The following is a 23,569-nucleotide window of genomic DNA, read 5'->3' as shown; positions in this document are numbered from 1 at the left end:
CAGAGTCCTAATAACGATGATAAACCTGTGTGAGTGGGGCAGGAAACTGTCCCAGTTCATCAAGATGCCGGAATATGGACTCCAGGCTCATGATTTCAGGCTAAGTTAAACCCCTGGGTTCTTCCCAGCTCCCTGAGACTCCCTGACTTCTGATTCCCAAACACCTTCCCTGACTTACCCTATTAGTACAATGAAATACCGGAGAAACGTTTTATCATTTGCCACTTTAACAGACTCAAGCTGCCGTTAAGCCGAAATGGTTTTAAAAGTGACTTCAATTTTAAAAAGTGACCCTTTCTGTTAAGATGGAACTAGTTAAAATCACATTCAAGGTCCATTCTAAGATTTGCTCCTTGGAAACCCACTTTGCTGTGTTTAGTTATTAAATTGATCGGGTTCTAATGGATCCTAGTGGTCACTGTAATGAATGACACTACCATTAGGCTTTTAAGTCTGGTGTCTGTGATAGAGAAGCCTCTGGTTGCTATTGGTCCTTGGTATGCAATTTACTATTTAACGAATCAGTGGACATCCCTGCCTCTTTCAGCAAGAAAGAATATTGGAGAGGACCCAAGCTTTATTATTCTTATTCTTATTTTCTTTTCAGGGCCACACCTGTGGCATATAGAAATGGAAGTTTCCAGGCTAGGGATCGAATCGGAGGTGCAGCTGCTGGCCTACACCACAGCCATGGCAACATAGGATCTGAGCCGTATCTGTGACCTAGGGGGCAGCTTGTGGCAATTCCGGATCCTTAACCCCCTGAGCGAGGCCAAGGATCGAACCTGTATCCTCATGAATTCTAGTCTAGCAATTCATTGGATCACTGAATTCCAATGATCCAATTTTTAGAGAAAATATGTCTTAGACAAAAAGATGTGACATTAGTAATTTGTCCCACATCATGTGGTTAGTTCTAACTGGCCTCTCGGTCCTGGGATCCCTTCTTCATCGTCTCGTCTTTCTACCACACTAAGCTACAAATAGATCCTTTCATCAACTGATGTCATTACTGTTACGAACCATCAGAAACATGTGAGAGGTTACCTGGAAGACAGACACCAAATGGTTTAGTACTAAATAAATGAACAAAGATGTTGATTCCAAGAGTAAAATGTGAAATAAATGTAATCACTGAATAAAATCGAGCTATGTACTCAATTATCTGAATATTCCTGAACTTTTGACATTATAAACTTACATGAGCACACACACACCGGTAGGGTAACTAGCATTTGGCTCAAATCTGTCTATTTTTCAAAGAGGGAAGCAATCACTTTATGTTGGCATTTGACAGCAGGAAATACATAAGGTGATTATATTTTAACTCTTTCCTATGATATATATTTTAAATGTCATAACTTCATAAAAGATGGCCTATCATGGAGTTGTTCTAATGTAAGTACAGTTTGGAAGTGAAATAAAATGGTAAAGAAAAAATTCACTGAAGAGGGGAACAGACTGTACCATATGGCTCTCAAAGTCAACCAAATCTCTTTTTGGAAGACTCTCAAAGACCCTAAGAACTGGCTTTTTTTTTTTTTTTAAGGAGAATATTTCTCTTTATAATGTAAAAGAAAGGTTCTTGATTTTGTCATTAAATGTAAATGTATTCCATGTTTGACTATATGGCATTCCAGTTTCCATTTAAAGACATGGGGGAGAGTTGAGTCTTTTTTCCCCATAAAATGCAATTATGGAGAAAAGAGCTTTTGAGTGAATGATTTGAAGTAGAAAATCTTAAACAAGCTCCCTCAGGGAAAAGGAGCTCTAACCTCGGGTGACGTGATGCCCAGGTTGCCACAGACACAAACACACATTATTAATATTGCGTTGTTTTCATTTCTTTTTCTCTTTGACAAAGACCACAAATAAATACCCGACATCCTAAAACACACACGCCTAATTCTGCAAGCTGTTATAATGAAGTCCTTTGAAATTATTATAAATGCTTGAACATTAAAAATTCATCAGCAAGGAGAGAGAGGTGCTCTCTATTTGTGGTGCTGAATTTAAACACAACCACCAAGAATGGCTGATTGTCCTGAGAAAGCACCGCTGACAGCCATCAGCAGGTCTGTGCAAATGGTGTATGGAAAAGGTAATAAGAGCTCCGGGAGTATATTTCAAGCCATATAATAAAGTAATTGTGGAAGTGTAATTGCAGTCTGGTTCCATACCATATTAGGGTGAGGAATGAGATGGTAAGAAAATATGAGATTCACAGAATTATTTTGTAAGTAATTCTGCAATGACTGTCTCCCAGAACACACAGTATTTGTCAGAAAAATGATTTTAAAATACACAGTAGTGTTTACCTTTTGAAATCCATTACGATGAACCTGAACAAAATGAACACTGGTTATTTCACCATTTAAAAAATACCCTGAACTTCCGAACAACTTCAAATATAAAAGTGTTATTAGATCACATGGGAAGCAACTGATTGCAGCCCATTAAAACATTTAAAAAAAAAAAAAAGGAATTGCACATAAGCCTCGTTCTTTACTTCTCAATGACATCTAGTTTACATTTCTGAAGATTTAAATATTTGCAAGATTAGAATTTCAATTTTTAAAAATTCATTCCTTGGGCTACTTCATAAACAATCACTCTTGGGTTCAGTTACCAAGTTACTGTATCCCATAGGCTATCAGTTGCTCTCATAGTAAGACTTCAGAAGGGGTGAGGGATGCTGGGTCTACCCTCAGCCCTATCATCTAGACTGAAGAAAGAAAAAGAGGCAGGGAAGGTAAATGCATGAATGAACACAGGGGTATTCAGGGCTTAATATGCATAGCATTTAGGGCAAATATGAAAGTTGTCCATTTGATTCTTCACCCATCTTCTATTAATAGCATTATTTATATCACATCTAAGATGATTACCTCTGTTAAGTGCACAGTTTTGTTTTGTTTTGTTTTCCTTTTTCTATTCCTACCACTTAGCACAGTCCCTGGTGCACAGTAACCACTCAGAAAATATGTAGCGAATAAATTAACCAATATTTGCAAATATGCAGTGGGAAGCTAAGGTCTGTAGCCATCTTTGGGGCATGGGCTCCAAAACCCATGGAGAAATAGACAATGGACTCAAATGTAAGGAATCCACTTCTCCTTTTCATTGTTATCATTTTTTGGTTCTACTTTTAGGGAATCTTGCGAATAAATGTGTGGAAACTGCAGACATACATACACAGAGTTCATTTCCCTGGCCTGCCATTTCAGAAAAAACCCAAAAGATGTTAAATATGGGGAAAGCTCTTTGATTTGGGGAAAAGGAAAAATCTAAAATGCTTATCTGCCTAAATGAAGTTTCCAGAAGAAAACACATATTTTCATAGTTTTGATTTTAAAGAAAATAGCCATTATTTACATATGCCTGACCTATTCACAAAGAACTCATTTCAAAAACAGGTTAAGACTTAAACAATGTAGAAGAAAAACAAACAAACCAGCCCTGATTTAATGTTGTGCTCTGGATCTCAAGTAGACTGGCATCTGTTGGGAGACCCAGCATACACACCTATAATCTATCCACATCATCCTGCACAACCAGAACTACTGTTTTTCCAAGACAGGTCAGTCCACTGACGTGTGTCCTAAAGATGACGGAGAAGGCAGGGGAAATTGGCTCCCCAAAAACAGAAGCCCAGTTTAGGCAGGTGAGGATGTTGGTAGAAGAGCATTAGTCAACAGTCATCTAAGAAAGTAAGTGTAAAGGAATCTTGAAAATAATGTCCATCATCTTAAATACTGTGTCTGTCTGAGGCAGAAGGAAGGGAGGGGAGAGGAGAGTGGGAGGGAGGGAACCCAAGCTTCATCCATCTCTTATGTTACAGGTCCTGCTCTGTCCTACCCTCTGCCCCCACCCACCCCCAGCCATCACCTTAACCACCCAGGTTCATGATCCTTTCCTTTTCCTGGATTTTTCCAATTCTTTTCAGGTTAGGCTATCTACTAATATCTAACAAAGTATCCCATTCCTGACTACTTTTACCGTAACTAAGCATCGTCAGGTTTTGCCAGTGACTCTGGGATTTTTTCTCTTCTATCTGTACCCAGGGTATTTGACTTCCTCCATCTTTGCCATTCTCTCCCTTTACTTTCATATTTTTAATTTTTGCCTTTTTTTTTAGGGCTGCGCCCACACATAATGGAGGTTCCCAGGCTAGGGGTCAAATCAGAGCTGTAGCTGCTGGCCTACACCACAGGCAGAGCAATCCAGTACCTGAGCTGTGTCTGTGACCTACACCACAGCTCACAACAACGCCAGATCCTTAACCCACTGAGCGAGGCCAAGGATCGAACCCACCACTTCATGGTTCCTAGTCAGATTTGTTTCCACTGCGCCACAATGGGAACTCCTACCATTCCCTCCCTTTAAGCATAACGTCACTACGCCCGTGGTACCACCAGTCACTGAGCCCCAGCTACATAGTCTTCCACTTGAAACCAAGATCAAGTACTCCATCAAGCTTTCTTATCAAAAACAGAATTAGTGAAAGTCAGGGAAAGAATAAGTGTGGACGAAATGTTCCAATCTCTGTGGGACAGAAGACCTAAGAAAATCACCTTCCTGCAAGGTGTCTTTCTTAGGACAAAAGACCATTCTCTTATTTCATGCTTCTCAAACTCAAACCCCTAGAAGCAAAGAGTAATATGCCAAGGCAGCAGACCTTTTGAATGATGATGCTCTAGAACACAAGAGTGGATTCAACTAAGTCATTTAAAGTATTATATTTACACAAAAATATACAAGGATGTGTTATGGAAAATGTCATAAAACCTACATATTTATTACAGATGAACCGTCATCCATCGAAGACCTCTGTAGACTACAGAGATAATTCTGGGTTCTTCCTTCAGCTTCTCAGGGTATAAATCCATGAGGACATTTCAGCAGGAAAACGCCAAGACTTTGCTCTGTGGCTACTTGAAGACTGTGAGATCCCTTTAAAACTGCTGATAGACGTTTCCGAATATATTTGGACATTTTGCTGTATTTTCCCAACTTACTAATAATTGTATGCATATTTGTCACTGCACAAGAAATTTCAGCAAAGCAACTACTAAAACTTTGGAAGTTAACTGGGCAGGTGCACTTCTAAGACCACACACAAAGCAAAGCATTAATGTTAATTGCTAATGATTGGATTGGTCAATTTTTTAAAGAATCTGCAGGTAGCTAGTGTATCTCTCAAGAAATCATTTTTTAATATCCACTCAACCTTTTGGCGGAAGTATAAAAGCTCTAAAAGCTTATTCCTCTATAACTTGAAAAAGTCTTCAAAAAATAGGTCAATACCTGAGGGTTCATTTTACCATGACCCCCCCCCCCCAAGGCAGACTTCTCTGGTACATTCTATAAGGGCTGAGTGTTAGCCTGCTTACTAAGCCACCACGCATTCCACCCCAACAGTCCCCATGCCATCTCTGAATGGCCACGCTACTTTCCCAACTTCCTAGGCTCTTTCTGGTCCTCTCCGAGTCAGGCCCTCTTCCTTCATGAATGCCCTGTTTCTCATGACAGACATCTCAGCCTCAACCCAGCCACCACATCAGGCTGACACTCAGCCCGTGGAGTCAGACCCTATTTCCTCATTTTATGTCCTTCACAGTCTCTCAATAGAGGAAAACTTACTCGTGAATAATTAGCATTCATGTGTCTCTCAGATAATCAGAATTCCATCACTCAATATGTTCCCATTTTCGCTCTGTGAGGAAGCAAGAGCCAAATTTAGTGTTTAATAATAGGGATCATACCTGAGCAAAGAAACATGCTGGCTTCTTTTTTCCTGGCTATCATGTTTTGCCAGGAAACATGGCAGAATGTATGTGTCTTAATGTATATGTTGGGTTTTTTTAGTTTCCTCAAGTCATTCTGAAAAAAAGGTAAGAAGTCTAAAAAATAGTTTAAAAAAAATAGGAGTAATTTTCCTCCTCCTTGCTGTGCAATTTTTAAGGCCACCTAAAATGCCATTTCCTCCAGGAAGCAACCTGGATTTCCTGAACTTGAATCCATTACTACTTCTCCTTCTGTACCTGGAGCATTCTGACAGCAGACTCCATATCATAGTTGTTACACTAGAGCTGTGTTATGGTTATTGGCATTCCCCTCTTGGCTAGCCACGTGGAGGCAGGGGCCAGGGCTTACTCACCTCTGTGCCTCTCCCTCCCCCCAGGAACTCAGCATTAGGATCTGCACACAGTTGGTGTTCAATAAATGCTTTTCAATTTGTAAAAATATATGTACGCCTTCTTAACAAAGACCGAAGCTTCCTCAGAAGTGCATTTCAAACTTTAAAAAGAGGTCTGCTTCTTAAGCTAGAAATTCTCATTTCATCCCTGTGCAAATATTTGTATGGGGACTGCATTAGAACCACCTGAAAATAAGAAGTTATAATGGAAACAGTGACACAGCCTTAAGTGAGGCAACTGAAATAGGAACTACTTTAATACTTTTACTGAAATGTTCTCTGCTTGATAAAGTTCATTACCAGAATATCATCTTTAAAAGTGAAATGCATTCAGCTGAGCACTTTTTTTTCATTTTGCAAATAGATTTTTCCTTGCCTGAGCTCTCAGTATAAAGTACAAAATAGTCTTCCATAACATTAGAAAAATGTCACCCTGTACATAAAGCTAAATTTTTCAAAATAAAATAGATTTTTCTTCCTTAGCATTTTAAAGGTACAGCAGCACCTCCACAGAGCCCTATCCTGCATACTACTGCAAAATATATTAAGGGCTGACTCATCAGCCTGCAATCTGATTCCTTCTAAAATGTGTTGGGATAACATATTAGAGCCCAGAACAAAGTTAAGTCCCCATGGGACCTTCTAAGGCTATAAAGTCACCATCTTTTCAACATTACCGTACTTATTACTATGGTTATAGTTAAAATGACCCTGGCGCTAATCTTTTTCTCACCCATTCAAAATGACACAGAAAAGTAGCTAGGCGCTAAATTTACAACCCAAGTGCCAAATTTTCACATTACAGCAAATGAAAAATTATACATAGCGTATTCATTACTAAGTCTTTGTTTTTACTTAAGGTTCTTGATCAATCTGGGGTGCCTAGAGCCAAAGTTACCCTCACCAGGCAAGTTTTACTCCATGCTAAAGATCTCATACTGTTGGATTTAGAGAACTAGATCCGATACATGGTTTATCACCACCATTGCATCATGACAAAAAAGTGACAGCAGAAATGAAACTTTGACCTTTAAGTTTTCAGCCTAGGAGTTATTTTTCCAAGAAATGAACATTCACATATTCATTAATGTCATTTTACCACAAGCACTGTATTCTTGCTATTCTTAAGCCAAAAATCAAATACAATTTATGGTACCTCCACCTCTCAGAAACATATCCGTTCTTCTCAACATCCCCACCCCCCAGATTTTTTTTTTTTTCCTAAAGACTGCAAGTTCTAGAGAGGCAGTTGACCTCAGTAAATTTTTCCTCTGGCTTACATTTTTTTTCTTTCTTTTCAAAGCACTCTTTAGGGAAAAAGAAAAAGATAAACACACTTCATATAACAAGTGCCATAAGAAAAATATGTTCTGGCAGAGTTTTCCTAACTTGTAACAGAAAAGAATTTACATCATCCAAGGATAAGTGCAAAGAGTAAAAGAAAGAAATCTCCAAATGGATTTTTGTTCCACTTTCAAACTCTGAGGCGAAGGGAACACAAGTGTTTCACTTCAGAAACGAATAACGAATGACTTCAGTACACATACACCTTTCTCTTTTTGGAAAAATTGCACATAAAAGAGCATTTTTTGGCATGGCTGACCTGCAGAGATGTGGAGCTAAGCGGAGTCATGAATTCACTCACTCTGATATGCACACATGATACGCAATTAAAATCTCCATTCACATTCCTGCCGGGTTGTCAATCACGAGGAAAGCCTTTTTGACAACATTCAGCGAAGCGTACCAACTAACCGCTCAACAGGAACTTAAACAGTAACAGCTTTTGTTACTAGCAAGAACGATTTTTTTTTTTTTAACCAAGATTGGGTTCAGTTTCTAAGAAATCATTATGCTCTGAATTTTAGGACCTTTCATTAAAAATGAAAATGCGTCACAAAGATTTTGTATGGCAAGCGATGTGATGTAATATCTAGAAAATATGAGATACATAAGAAAAATGTATCTCATTCTAGCCTTTTCAACTGGGGAATCTTTTTCACTTTTCCCGTTTGGAACAATGAACAATGATCTTATAAAGCAGTTTGCTGGGAAGAAATGTGACGTTTGTAATTCATTCTGAAGCTTTTCACTAGAATTTTCAAACTTTTAAAAGAGATTGGGGCTCTAATCTCACTTGGAAAGATACTGGCCAGTTTATAAACCAATGGGAAAATGATTTTTTTTAAATCGTAAGGATACTTAGTGTGTCGGAAATACTGCATGCATCAAACTTTCCAATTTATGGAGCTCTATAGAAAATATTATGCACATAAATTCTCTCCAGATGAACCCAGAAGGTACTCTGCTCATAACTTAGTTTCTGTTGAACATCTAATCAAAGACTGTGCCCTTCATAATAGCACGTTAGTGTGCTTTAAAGTCATAAATCCATAAAAACAGGGCCCAGTAAAATTGAATATAGGATGCTTGTTAATCTGCTGCTGTGTCTGTTTTGAGCAACTAACCTTGGATTATAAATTTGAAACAAGTTAATACTATCAGATATTGAGATATTTATCTTCTTACTTATCATGCTCTGTAACCGAGAGAGCAGATGCATCCTGACCATTAGCAGTCATGACAAATTGCCTTGCTAATGAATGTTACACACTGAAAGTGCCATAACTGATTAAACTACAATTTCCCACTACCAGAGAGAGAGAGAGAGAGTTGGGGACTCCAGCAGTGGGCAACTCTGATATTCTGCCAACAGGCCTTCAGGGCACAGTGTGATATTTAGAAAAACACTCTAAATTCCATATGAACAGATTCTAGAAGCCTGTGTGTATACAACAGGTTTTTAAAGAACATTAGATAAAACAGCTTAGGTTGGAGCTGATGAGCCATGAAAAATGGATGTGTTTTAACTATTTGGTATCCTTGCAAGTATGTGTTAAAGAATATTCTTTGGTCTGCGTTTCTCTCTCGCTCTCTCTCCTTCCCTTTACCCACCCCCAAAACATCGCGTGTGCTTTGCATTTCACATAAAATCTTTCTTTTGTCAGTTCCTTTGTTGGTGCAAAATTGGCAGCAGTTCAAATTCAAAGTACTCCTATTCATTTACTGACCAATGTCATTCTAGTTCACATCAGCCAGAGAGCTAAGCTCTAAAAACATAAAAGACTTGCTTCACCACTGACGAATAATGTGTACATTTTTACAGAGCTTAAACCTTAATGCTTTCCCTGAAACTAACAATACAGTATATCTTATCATTCCTTTTTCACAAGCAGGCAGCTGCTGAAACGCTTGCCACTTCAAAATATCAATTGCTTGCCAGAGTTTTCCTCCCCACACCCTGTCAAATTCATGTATATTGTGCAATGAAAACGGTGCAGGACTGAAAGCTAGAAATTGTGTCAAATTCTGCTGTAAGGGTATGATGTGCAAAGAACAATGTATGACAACCGTAGAGACTACAAACAATGGCTCTGGAGCCAGGGACTTCATAGATCACAACTGTGCCTGTACATATTTCATTGTAGGCATTATATATTTAAAGCATGACAAATGTACCGGCCTACATTATGTGCAGCACAAATACAAGCTCCTCCCACTAGATCGCCTTTTGCATTTTTCTTGGTGATGGAAACAGGGTTGAGTTTCATTTCTTTTTCTTCTCTTAAAAGATTTAAGGGTCTTAAGTCCAAAAGAAGACACACACACACACACACACACACACACACACGGTTATCTAAATGAGTAACAGAAAAGAGAAGACAATATTGCAAGATGAGAAAATGAGATCTTGTTCACTTAACATTTTGGCTGCTCTCTGAGGACACAAAAGCAAGGATCTTCAACACTAACCAAGTGTATCAAAAGAACTACACTATCACTATGCCTATAAATTGTTGTCTGCCTAATTTTAATGCAGATAAGTGCTGGCTTATTGATTTGAGCGATTTTCTAGCAAAATGGAAATCCCACGTGAATATGTTCTTTGTGTACAGAAAATATGGTTTAAGAAGCTTTTACTATTATTGCTTCCCTGTGCCAAAAGAACAATTAAGCAAATAATATTTCACTACTGGATCAGGTCTATAAACTAACACGGACTGTTAAAATATTGTTTAGACTTTAAATATCCCTTCCCGCTTCCTGATTCACTCTGTTGACTTTAAATGATTGTGGTTATTGAAAACTTGTTTTTCTTCCAAGCGTCTCTTTAAAATAACATGTAAAATCTGAAAACATTCTCACTTTGGAGCACACCCACTTAATTATAAAGGGGTTCCTGGCTATAACAACCTTACACTAGTTCAGCCAATGACAGAGGAAATGGAAACATGTTTCTAGAAGAAGATTAGTATGAATCTATACTCATCTGCCCCATGACCTGGCTTAGGTTACAAAACCTGTATCACACAAGTAGCTTGGAGTGGAATTAACTGAGTCGAGGCTCAGGAAAATGAACAGATATGCTTTGAGGGTGTTAATAAATATTTTGGAAAAAGAATAGGTAATTTAGGTGCTTAGGGGCGCTGACCTTTGCTGTGTTGATTAGTGGGACAATGATGCATTATTAACACACAGCAGCTGTACCTGAACTGCTGCCATGAATATAATAGCCTTTTATAGCCATCAGGGGAGTGAGGTAGGAGGCCTTTATTAACCACTAGACATGATTAGCACATTATGTGAACTTTAGTAGGCAAATTATCTCTTATTGAAATATAATGTTGGTTATAACTAATTGTAAACATGATTTTTAAAACTTCCCAGTGAACAACTCAATGTTTTACTACCGTTCAGCTCATTATTTGGCTGGTAATCGACGAAAACATTTTCTATCGTGGGATGTACTTCCAGGAGCTGAATCCCCAAAGGCAGACCGCGTCAGTGAAGGCTGACTTTCACACTGTCTGGCACTACAAGTTCAGGGATATTCACATCCCTGCAAACTTTCTCCCTTTAATTAAGTCACACTGTTCAGGAACTAGAAAAGCTGCTTCAGGATTTTTTTTTTCCTTCCTCTTTCGTCAGTTCTTAAAAGATTAGTTTTGCAGTAAATTTTGGAGAGTTACCTTGAAAAATAACAGCATAATTTAATTCAAAAAGCTTAATTTTGGGAGGGAAAAGATTATCCCATTAGCCTTAGTAACTGAACACAGCGCAGAGAGTCCATTATGAGCAGTCTTTTATGCCCTGGCAGAAAGTCATTAACATAAAATAAATCATTAGCTTTGATATTAAACTTCTACTATCTGCAGGTTTCTATGATTAATGTTCATGACTGCATCTGCCAAATGATAAAATATACTTTTTGTTGAAAGGTTATCCTGCCTCTTTATTATTAACATTTCTCTTTGTACAGTTGTTCCTGGCATTTTAGACGGAGGCCTATTCGTGTAGAAAGGAAGCACTGGGTTTCCCAATGGCATGGAGACACCAATGTATATAACACTTCACCCATCATTTTTCAAATTAACCATTTAATTGAGTTAAAGGACTGAAGGAATCAGGGGGCGCACAGATATGCCTTCAGTGTAATTGGGCTATCTTCAGACCCAATGGGTCCATTCTCTAATTAATCTTGCACATTATATTTCGCATCTCTGACCCATACATCAAAGGAAGATAGTGAGGGGCCAGCTTGCTTGCCTCAGTCAGGAACTCGACGGAGATTTCCCTCTGGAGCAGGTATCCTCAACGTTATCTTCTTACACTCTCTCACAGGCAACAAGCTCCCAGCCCAGCATCTCTCAGTAGGAGCACTGACCGGTAATGCAGAGAGGGAAAAAGACACCCCCTGGGGGGGCTTATCAATATCTGAGAAAGGGAGATTACAGGCTGTACCTACACACACCCTATTTTCCCCCATTCACCTCTGACCCTCTCGAGAGGTTATTCCTTTCACTCCTTTCCTGAAAGAATCACTAGTCTGCAACTTTGGAATTCATTGCATGACGGTTGCAGACATGGATGAAATGGGCTGAGAATACAGTATTTTTCTAAGATCTACCATTGTTTGAGTTTGTGAACATCTGTCCTCCCAGGACTTCAAAATAACCGACCTCTATTGAGGCCTTGATTCTCCTAAGGGTCCCTCAAGACAAGCTCTTTCCTCTAGTGGATACATGGAAGAATGGACACAGGTGGATTAAAGGTTCTGGTATCAGAACTTTTACCAAACATGGAACAGAGCCAGGCTTCTTCTAAAGAGAATGGGAAACAGAGCAGGAGGAAAACATATATCCTTTCAGGGTTATATTTATTTTGTAGCAATTAAGTCAACACAGGTTTAAGAGCCCTTAGTTTTTCTCTCAAACCTTCAACAAAAAGGAGTCTTTTCTTCAGAAAGTCCTACGCTTTTCCTCAGAAAGATCCAGTTTTCTAGGCCGTAGCCTAGTGAAAGGCAACTTCTCCTGTGCAATAGGCTAAGGTTTTCAAAAAGGAGTGGTAACGAGTCATCCGTACAGGTCAGGATGATTTCTTTTTTGTTATACACGTTACAGATTCAGCCACATATGATAAATTGTCAGGTGTTTATGGCCAGAAATATACCCAGGACCATGAGAAACACAGGAACACACAAGCTCACCCAAACACCCCCCACCCCCAATTTCTCTGACTAGGTAACTTCCAGATAGGAGCTCAAAGACTGATGGAAAGGCATTCTAAAAGAAAAACAAAAACAAAAACAAAAAAAACTTGGAGTTGGCATTGTAGCTCAGTGGAAATGAATCTGACCAGTATCCATGAGGACACAGGTTCGATCCCTGGCCTTGCTCAGTGTGTTAAGGATCTGGCCTTGCCGTGACCTGTGGTATAGGTTGCTGATGTGGCTCGGATCTGGTGTTGCTGTGGCTGGCAGCTACAGCTCTAATTCGACCCCTAGCCTGGGAACCTCCATATGCTGCGAGGGTGTCCCTAAAAGACAAAAAAATGGTATTCTATACAGTAACAGATAGTGTTACAACTGAAGGCCAGATACATATAGTTTATAAGCCTACATAGTAACTGAAAAACTTTCTATTTTCTTGGCCATTAGCACAGCCCTAGTTTATTTAGGAATCCTTTCAAGGCATTTTCATAAAAGCACATAACTCAAGAATGAAAAACAATAAATATTTGGCTAAAGCAGAACCATTAAAAACTCCAAAGTGAAAAATGGACAAAAAAGCATTAACAGAGACATTGGTTTCACGACCTTTGTGGTCATAAATATAAATCAGTGACGGTTTCTCATAAGTACAATGGAAATCTGAAGAGAGATTTTAAAAGTTAACTTTAACATTTTTAATTAAGTAAGGCAAACTTGCCATAGACCAAACTAAAGAGAGCTGGGTACCTCCTCTCCTGAGAGCAAGGGGTTTCTTTCTGGCATCATCCCCCCTCTGATCTTTTCTGCTGCACCATCACCATCTAGGCCCAGAACAATATAATGTTCCCATTTTCAAAATGAATGCTACAGGGAGGAACATGTTATAAACAGGAAAGACTCATTCAGGTTAATGTGAATTCCATGTCTCAAAGTATTATGGAAGAACTGCTATAATTAACAGTCTGTTGGCACTTCCATTATAAACCACATTTCAAGCAGTTTATAACTCAACTGTTTTTAATGAGAAATTGCTCTTTGGGATGAAACTTAGCATGCATGGTTTAAAACAAAAAATGCTCAACTTCATTAGGGCAGATGTAAGCTGTAGCATCTTGGTGCTCCACTCTCCTAGCGGAACAGTCCATTTAACACAATTCAGAGTCTACCACTGGTCCTATCAAACTATTGGAGACCATGGGCTATCTGACTCAGGAAAGTGCATATTCAGAGAAAAAGATCAATTGAAAATGCAGTCTTCCTTGGGTAGCCCAGGGAGACCAGTCCAGGACTCCCCTTGGATACCCAAATCCGAGTTTCTCAAGTCCCTCATATAAAGTGGTGCAGTATTTGCATATAACCTATGCACCTTCTCTCATATAGTTTAAATCATCTTTGGATTACTTATAATACCTAATACCATGTAAATGATATGCTAATGGTTGTAAATACTATGTAAATGATATGTAAATAGTTGGTGCGCGGCAGATTCAAGCTTTGCTTTCTGAAAGTTTCCGGAACTTTTTTTCTTGAATACTTTCCAGCGGAGGTTGGCTGACTGCAGATGTGGAACTCACAGATACAGAGGGCTGACTATATATCGATACCATCAAAGTGGAAGTGAATAAAAGAAAAGAAAATAACTTTAAGATTGTTAAAGTTTTGTTAAAATTTTCTTTAAATTCATTTTAAATAAACGAGGCAGCATTGAAACATTTAGATGCTTTGTGTGGAAGCTTCCTGCAAGCAAGATTATAGTTACAGTTCTTGTGGCCACAGTATTTATTCACTATGGTTTACTACAATGTTGTTTTCTCCTAGAGGTACTTTTTTATTTTATTTTATTTTATTTTATTTTATTATTTTTAAGGCTACACCCATGGCATATGGAAGTTCCCAAGCCTGGGACTGAAGTCTTAACCACAGCCGCAACCTGAACCACAGCTGTGGCAGTGCCAGATCTTTTAACCACTGGGCCAGGCTGGGAATTGAACCCTCAGCACCACAGCGACTGGAGTCACTGTAGTGGGATTCTTAGCCTACTGCACCATGGCGGGAACTCCAAGGTATATATTTTAGATTCTTATATTTGGTTGTATACCATATAAGATTTTTTTTTTTGTCTTTTTGCCTTTTCTAGTGCCACTCCTGCGGCATATGGAGGTTCCCAGGCTAGGGGTCCAATCGGAGCTATAGCCGCCGGCCTCCGCCAGAGCCACAGCAACATGGGATCCGAGCTGCGTCTGCAACCTACACCACAGCTCACAGCAACGCTGGATCCTTAACCCACTGAGCAAGGCCAGGGATCGTATCCACAACCTCACGGTTCCTAGTCAGATTCGTTAACCACTGCGCCACGACAGGAACTCCTACCATATAAGTTTTATCTTAAACAGTTGGTAATATTTACAACTGTAATTGTTAATAGCATTTAATCAAGTCATGATAATTACATTTAATATTCATTGAGATATAAGTTAAATATCCTACCTATGACTTCCCAGAAATCTTGAGATTCATACTTGGATAAACTAAGATATAGGATGATAAATTACCTAAAAGTGATTAGTTAAATAGGTTCTGCATTTCCAACTATGCCCATCTTAGTCATCTATGCATATTCTGATGAGAACACATAAACATGCTAATCCATATACTCACTGTAAGTGTAACTCACTTAACTTGCTATGTGCAACCAAAGATCACCACAGTCCCACTTACATACTATTTTAGAGTCTAATTAAATATTTCTCACTGGTAAGGGATAGCTATGGAGCTGATTCCAAGCTCTAAATACACTTTGCATAAAATACCAGGAGAGAGGGGCAACTATGAGAGCTTAGAAATACCTGCCATGGTCTTCCTCTCAGCATCATCTCTGTTTCTTAGTCTATTATTCTATGATCTAATGCCATTCATTCAAATGGGGAAGAGGAGGGCAGCTTGATTCAGAGTTTTAAGAAGTGGATATGGCTCTGAGGATGGCAGATTCCAAATTCCTTAGCCAGAAAACAGGTCAGGTTCTGGAGGAAGTGGATATGTTAACATGGTTATAACAATGACACCAAGCAGAAAAGGAAGCATGGCAGCCAAGATGACCACAAGGGTGAGCCAAGTATCTGAGGAGAGGGAGGATTTCAGGTTAGAAAGTTCAGATCAAGATTGGGAAGGAAAAGAGCAGGGGAGAGGGTGTTGCCCCAGGATTGGGGGTATTAGGGAAGTGGGTAAGGAGGAGGGAAGAAAGAGATACCAGGCACACGGACTGATCAGTTGCTGAGGGCAGGCTTCAGTCAGAACAGGAGGATCTCCAGTAGCTGAGAAATATTCCCAGGGCCTTTTCAACTTTCTAGTAAGTTAGCAAAATGCTGGAAAGCACTAGAATAAATCATCCTTCACAGCTAAACAAGATCCCTCCCCACCAACTCTCTAAACAATCCCTTTCTTGAATTGAGCTCATCATACACACAAAAGTATGACCACAAGAAAGAGTCCCACACACCAAAACCAATATTTGAGACCCAGTTCTGGTACCAAGAAAACCATTGTTAAACTTGGAACTTTCCCTCCTTCTTTCAGGTTCAAGTGCCTTACTTCTTTACTTGTTCTTAGCCCCTTGCAATAATATCAGACAAAGACAAAAACAAAAAGTTACAACTAGCAGCCGATTAGACAATATTTACATATCAGTTTAGCTTTTCTAAATAAGCAAAACATCAAAATGCTCCTTAACAGCATCACTCAGTAACTTTTAACATATATGCTACATTGTGAGAAGACAAAACCCTGTAAGCTATGCAAAAAATAACTCCAAAGCTCATAACTAGAATTTTAAAATTGGAGTTTAGGACACTGAAATATCCCACAAAGTCAAGATAGCTACATTTGAGGTTTTTGTATGATATCTGATTTACTGGCCAAAACCATAAGATTGTGTGGCTTATGCTCTTACCTATAAATTTATTTAAAACATATTTAAAGACCTCAAAACTAACGAAAGATGCCAGCTAATAAAACTCCCATGGGAGTTTTAATTACACCAATGATGTTCCAAGTATTAACTATGAATTTTCCCAAAGTCCTGGAAGCTCTAGGGGGTGGGGAGAAAAACTAAGCAAGCATGATGCTCTAAACTGCTTATAACCCTCCCTTCCTCCTCCTCCTCCCTCTCCCCTCCCCCATACCCTCCTCCTTTTCCTTACATTTATTAAAGTAAAAAGAATGACTCCACTGTAATGTGCTTGCAAATCCTGTATTTTATATATGATGAGTTTTGCCACGTTAAAGTACAATACATAATACTCTAAACGGAAACATACACTCGAAGGAGATTCTGCAGAGATGATAATGAATCTTGTTTTTCTCAAAAGTTATCAAATGTCTTAGGGTAGCCCTGACATTTTAACACAGAGTTCATCACAAGTAGGTCCTTCCTCCTCGGTTTATACACTGTCCTTCCTCATTTCAATGACAAAAGCCCATATTCCAAATGCCCATTATTCTTCACTCTATGTATAGTCAACATCAAGCATGGGTTTGTGTTTTGAACTTCCTTGTGTCTAAATCAACCAAAGAAAGATTCGGGACCTGATTCCACAAAAGCAACCACTGAGAACAGTAAAGACCATGATTTTCTCTCTCACTGCTGGCAGAGGTGGGCATCTCTGTCATTAGCCATGTCATAACATAATTGTATTACTGTTCCTTATGTGGGCAGATACTGAGCAATAACTGAACACAGCACATCACTGTAAAAATGAAAAAGTGCCACTTCTTTGTCCCAATTTAGCATAAAATCAGTGAAAACAATCTTCAGAAATGACACCGCACTAAGAAACTGAAAGGAACTGTTATTACTCTGCGAGTATATATTTAAATTGATGCTCTGACATCTTCAACTAGAACAAAAAAAGAGGACTCTCTTTTACTACTGAACTCCAATTGTGAGCTCCTATAATCCAATTCTTTCGGTAACATTCAGCTCAATTAAGGGAAGCAATGCTACCTAAAAGACTCTTAATTAGATGAAACTCCACTATGGTACCCATCTCTCAATGTCTCAACTATAGCCACGCTTTAAGTTGCCCAAGGTAAACACTGTTACTTCTAGCCTATATGTTTCTGTCCAGTCTATGAGCTACACTGCTCTTTCAAAGGCTGACCTATATACGGCAACATGCCATCCGCTCTGGCTGTTTGTATAAGAGATGCCTTGCACAGTTGCCATAACCAACATCACTGCATTGTTCTCACGTTCCTCCCGCAATGGGCTATGTGAAAATGGAGGCCAGTTTGCACAGTGATGTGTTCATAACGTAATGTGCTCTTACGACAGAGCAATACTAGATTAAACTGTTTCCCCTCAAATTGCACCTATGGAGTTTATCAACTGAAAAATGTAAGTAGTGTTTTGGCAATCTATAGAACAGCAGTGCTGGAAAATGTCAGCAAAGTAAAACAACCTCATTTTAGTTTAGAAAAGGTTCAGGAAGAGGATATTCATTTTCTGGATTAGGGTCTCTTCTGACATTGAAAAAAAGTCACTGGAGAAACTCTAGTTACAACTGTGTGACGCTGAAACACAGAAAGATACTGGTTCCGCTGGGATTTAGCACACCAACTTTAACTAGTGAAGTGTTGACAGATTTAAAATAAAGATAATTAGTAATCTATGATCTTATCATTCTATTAAAAACAAATATCCTGACAAAGTGACTGTTTCTTGTAATAAACTACACATTCATTACACCTCTGAGAGAGACAAGGTTTACTTTGCAGACTTGTCTCTTTTGGGGAGGTCAGATCCAACTTGTTTTTACTAAACATAGACACAGATTTCTTATTTCACCTCTTTCAAACTTCTGCCCACCTTCCACTTCCGTGCAAATCTACTTGAGTTACTGCAAAAATGAATGCTGGTTGACTACATTCTAAGCAACTATAATTGTGGAACTGGACAGAAATTTTGTGCCAAGGCTACTCATGAAGTAGAAAACACTAGTTTCTGGGGCCTGGCAAACCTACTCAGTACATTTCATATAAGCAGGGATCAGTGACAAATCTATTTGATAGACTGCTACCCAGAGAAGGGCAGGAATAGTTGTCTTGTGAGAAACATGTCCCTGAAGTCTCTTCCTGCTATTAGAAGTATATCTTATGACTTTGCATCTTTAAAAATCCATTATTCCCTGGATAAGTAAAATAGAAGACTTGCATCTACTCTATAGAAAGGGTGGCTGATTTGCATTTAAAAAGAACAGTTTGCTTCTCATACACCGGGTGACTTAAAAGGAACTTCAATGAGCTAGTAAAGAAATTCTGAAGACTTTCTAAATTAATTTATTCAATTCACAGCACAACCCACTAAAATTATTTAAAGCACTTAATTGGAAAATGATTTAATATATTGGAGTAATTCCTGATTTTCCAAAGCATTTAACTTTTAAATTAAATCTGACCCTACTATCACAAGAATGACAAGTGAAATGTGTATCCAAGTCATTACTTTCTTTTTGGAGCCTAAAATCACTGATGAATTTAATAAGATTTGTCCAGTTTCATTGCCAAAATATTTCTGACCTTTCGGTTCCAGTAACTACTGTGGAGTATGTCTTTACTATCCAAGATAAGACTGCTGCTTTTTTTTTTTATTATTAGTATTAGTGTTATAAGCAAAATAAAATGTTACAAACACCAAATACAAACTTTAAGGCAAAACAAACTTTAGAATAAAAGAACTATGTTATCAACAGATAATGAAACTTCTTCACACCAACTTCTCTTGCCAAAGTTACCGGTACCTTCCAACTTGCCCCTGGTTAAAGGGCTCCGGAATAAATGAAAAGCCTTTCTGCCTTCCACAAAGCTAAATTTCCCTGATTTCCAACTTGCCTCAACATCATCAACACAGGGTACATCCCTTTTACTGGATCTTAACACTGTAGACAGCATCACGGAGCTTCTCCACAGGGTGTTATAACTCACAGCTGTGTGTGTGTGTGTGTGTGTGTGTGTGTGTGTCTGTGTCTGTGTGTCTGTGTGTGTCCCGATTGACCAATACTTGGAGTTACGAGTGGGCTGCGTGATGGGGAGCCCGAGGGCTGTGGATGCAGCGCGCTAAATACCTCTGTGTCACGTAAAAATGCTGTATGATGATGAGTCGCCACCAGGCAAATGTTAGGATTCCCAACGATTTATCTAGTGGAATTCACTGAGGGGCCGACGTGGAGCAGGCGTGCAGGGGCTGGGAGTATCCCGCAGGCTTACCAAGGAGCGGGAGCTGGGCGTCTAAACCGCTAGCCCCGCGTCTCAGAGAACTCAATATTCCCTGCCACGTTCACTGGGCAGGACTACTTAGAAGAGTCCAAAGAGCCCGAGCCGAGGACAGCCGTGGCCCTGCAGCTGCACTCGGAATCCCATCCCCTCGCGTCCTCCCTGTGCGGGCTGAGAGTTCGAGAAACCCCGAGAGTCACCCCCTCTCTACGTACCCCCTGACTGTTCCATCCTTGGGACAAGCGGAGCTCCGCAATAGCCCCAGTGACCCTCAGGGTCAGCCTAGCCCCGGGCCCCCGCGGCCTCGGCCCCTGGGGTCACTGGGTTGCGGGTACAGCCAAGCCCGGGATCTGCTCCAGCCCCGCGCCGAGCGCGGCAGCTTTGGACGTGAACGCGACGCGCTCGCCCGGCTCCTAACAAACTTGCTATTTCTGCGCGCAACCCCCGGCGCGAGCTGTGTCCCAGACCCCGCTCCCCGCGGCACCCGGACCCGCAGACCCGCGCCCGGACGCGGGGCCGGGCCGCCCGAACGGGTTTGGGAAAACAAAAGAGTTGTGGAGCTATGTTCCCGGCGGGGGGCGGAGGCGTCTCCCGGGTCCCGGTACCCCGACTCCCGGAGGCTCCCTTGGCAACTAATCCCGGGCGGGGAAGCGGTGTCACCAGCCCCCGCTGCCCGGGAGAGGAGGAAGGGAGAGGGAGAAACCAGAAAATAAACGGAATTCTCTCACTCTCCGCCTGCGTTCCCGGACCCCAGACACACCCCCAAAGTATTCCTTGGTTTTCCTCTTAATTTTTTTTTAAACGCCCCCCGGCAGACCCGGGCAGGGAGGGATCCTTAGTCGCGAACAGCAGGAAGGAAAGAATCAAGCAAATCGTGTCACTTTCCGCACCGTCGCGGTGTTGGGCAAAGCCCGGGAGCTGCTCCACAATATTTACTCCCCGAGCGCACGCAGGGCAGCCGCAGGCTGCGAGCCGAGCGCGCCCGAGACCGGCCTCCGGCGCCCGCCCGGCCGCCAAGCGGGCCAGCCGCCGCCGCCCCCCTCCCGGGACCGAGCAGCCAGAACACGGCGGAAACAAAAGCAGAGCGTTCACCTTGTTGCAATAGTAGGGGTCCAGGCAGGGAGAAGGTCCCAGACAGGGAGCGTCGGGCGCAGCGGCGGGCTGGGCTGGAGGTGGATAAAATCTTACGTCCATTTCACTCTCACATCAAGCAACTCCTTTTCTTTGCCTTTTTCAAAAAAGTGTTCAGCAAAACAAGCTTAGACGGAACAGAGAGAGGTGTCTGGACTCAGGAGTAAAAGAAACACCTTCCTTCCCTCACATCCGTTTGTGGTTTGTTTAAGAAGAAGAGGAGAAAAAAAAAAAAAAGAAAAAAAAAGAGGGGGGAAAAGCGCTCAACTCTCCCCCAAGCCGCGGCGCGCACCCGTCGGCGCCGAGCGCGCAGCCTGCTCCGCCGCCGCCTCCCGGCCCCGCCGCCGCCGCCGGGCAGGTAACTTCATGCGCTCATTGTCCCCCCGCCCGCCCCCCCATCCCCGCCTCCCGCGCCCCTCGCCGCCCGGCACACGCGCTCGCGCCCGGGCTCTAGGTACTGGGCGTTTTATCGGAGTCTCTGAGTTGCTCTGCTTTTAGTTTATTTTCCCCACCTTGGAGGCCTGGGATGAGGGGAGGACTGGAGAGGGGTACAGAGCGGGTGGGGGGTGGTGAGTGCCCCGGGCCGGGCGAGGTGGGGTACGCGGCAGAACGCGGGCTGCTCGCGGCCCAATGGCTGCCGGTCGGGGCCGGGGGCCGGAGGAGGGTGGAGCGGAGGAGGTGGAAGAGAGCGCGGCCGGGCCCGGGCCTAGGCGGCGGGACCCCGGGGAGCCTCCGCTGTTCCTGAGCCGCGCTCCTGTGGGCCAGCGCGTCGCACACAAAGGGGCTGGTGAGCCCGAGCCCGAGGCTGCTGCGGGGCCCGGCGGGGAGCGCGCACAGCAAGGGGGCGCTGTGGCGCAGCCCGCCCCGCAGCCCCGCCCCCGGGCCCGCCCTGGCCCCACCCCGCTCTCACCGCCCCCTCCGCAGCGGTCTCCACCTCTTTCTCTGTGACCCGCACCTCCCGGTGGACGGCCGTCCCCTCCCCGCTGTCGGCTCTCCCACCCCTACTCCCACTCTCTGATGGAGGCGACTGTTGCAAGCAGCGCCTTTCTGGGGGCCAGGAACCCGCAGGGAGCGACAATCCTCTGCGCTCAAGGGGTGGGCTACTGTCCCTGCGACCGGGACTGCTGGGTGTGGATGGGCTGTGAGAGTCCCCCTCTCCTGTTGCTTGCTCCCGCCTCCAGCCCTCACCTCCCGTGATCTCTGTCCCACTGGAGGGGTTGCGAGGGCTAAGGCTGCCTTAAGGACAGGCAGAAGACCACAGAGGTAGTTCCGAGGGTAAATAGGAAAGCAGTTATCAGCACACAAGTTCGGGCTAGAGGTAAAACACGTGGGCTTGCCAGTTGCCCATTAGGGGATTTTGTCTTCTTATAGTTGGAAGCCCAGTAATGTTCGTGGAGGTCACGGAAGACCTGGAATCAGCCTCCCCATTTCTCTGGTCCGTAAGTGGGATGAGGAAATCGCCACTCACGTTTTTCCACCTTTCCTCTCAAACCCGAAAACTTCCAAACTTCGTGTCTCCTGGGTGTTGGAGAGTTTGGTGTGTCCTGGCTGCTGTCTTACAGATTTATTCCTGGGGCTCTGTCCTTGGTGAGAACTCCGTGCAGGAGTGGGTGATAGGTATACCTTCCCATTCCAAGGCCCTGCAAAGGAGCCTGGAAATACTTCATCTGTTCCACTAGTTTCTCGTGCCAAGAAGGATACTAACAACATTGTGCCACCCCGCACAACCTTCTAGTGCTCGTTGATGGCCAACTGTTCTGTGTAACTTTCCTACAGTTAGGTTGCTTCCTCTGCAATTGAGAGCATCAGTCAAGTACAAGCAGAGGGATCTGAAAGGAAATCTATGAGGATGGTATAGGGAATGATAAATTACTATCATGGGGCACCTCTACATGATCCTTTAGGAACATTTTGTTAAGCATTGCTTTATACTTCTAACATCCTTTTTCTCTTAAGCCATTGTTTTCTTTCTTCCCCTCATCATTTTTACAAGTGGCAAGAATCCAGCTTTCTTCCTACCTGTAGATTAACATGGGGCAGGTTTGAGTAGGGGGGAGAGAGACGTAAGAAAAAAGAATTTCTCTCCTTTGGATTCAGAAGAACCTCCATATTTATAGGTCCTTCAAGGCACCTATAAAATAAAAGAAGTAGCAAATATGTTCTTCTTCTTAATAAAGGTCTTTATAATAAAATTTAAATGTAGTTTTGTGGTTTGTAACATCAGTGTTCAAAATTTCAGTGGTAGATGCTATAAGGTGCCTATATATATTTCCTCTCATGATTAAAAAAACTTTTTAAGTTTAAATATTTTTAACCTTAAATTTCTGTCATCAATCCAGAATTTATTACTAACATTGATCTCTTCAAAATTCTATTTTAAAAAACTTCCTTAGACTCTATTTCTACTCGATGGCCCTGTGAAC

At 41.8% G+C, this 23,569-nt stretch overlaps 1 protein-coding gene across 3 annotated transcripts in view; it reads right to left on the bottom strand.

Annotated features, from left to right (window-relative positions):
* Positions 1-21,434, bottom strand: part of TOX (thymocyte selection associated high mobility group box) — a 302,432-nt gene extending 280,998 nt beyond the window's left edge. Inside the window, exon 1 of one of the 3 annotated variants that reach the window (XM_047783873.1) lies at positions 21,108-21,434. In XM_047783873.1, coding sequence (XP_047639829.1) covers positions 21,108-21,209 — 102 coding nt within the window. In that variant the 5' untranslated portion in view covers positions 21,210-21,434. The remainder of the gene's footprint in view (positions 1-21,107) is intronic. The other 2 variants (XM_047783876.1, XM_047783874.1) reach the window with 2 other exon arrangements.
* Between the last annotated feature and the right edge of the window lie 2,135 nt (positions 21,435-23,569).

The sequence above is a fragment of the Phacochoerus africanus genome, chromosome 6 (assembly GCF_016906955.1).
Source record: "Phacochoerus africanus isolate WHEZ1 chromosome 6, ROS_Pafr_v1, whole genome shotgun sequence".
Lineage (NCBI taxonomy): Eukaryota > Metazoa > Chordata > Mammalia > Artiodactyla > Suidae > Phacochoerus > Phacochoerus africanus.
Note: the sequence above shows the minus strand (reverse complement) of the source record. Positions and strands in the feature narration are given on the sequence as shown.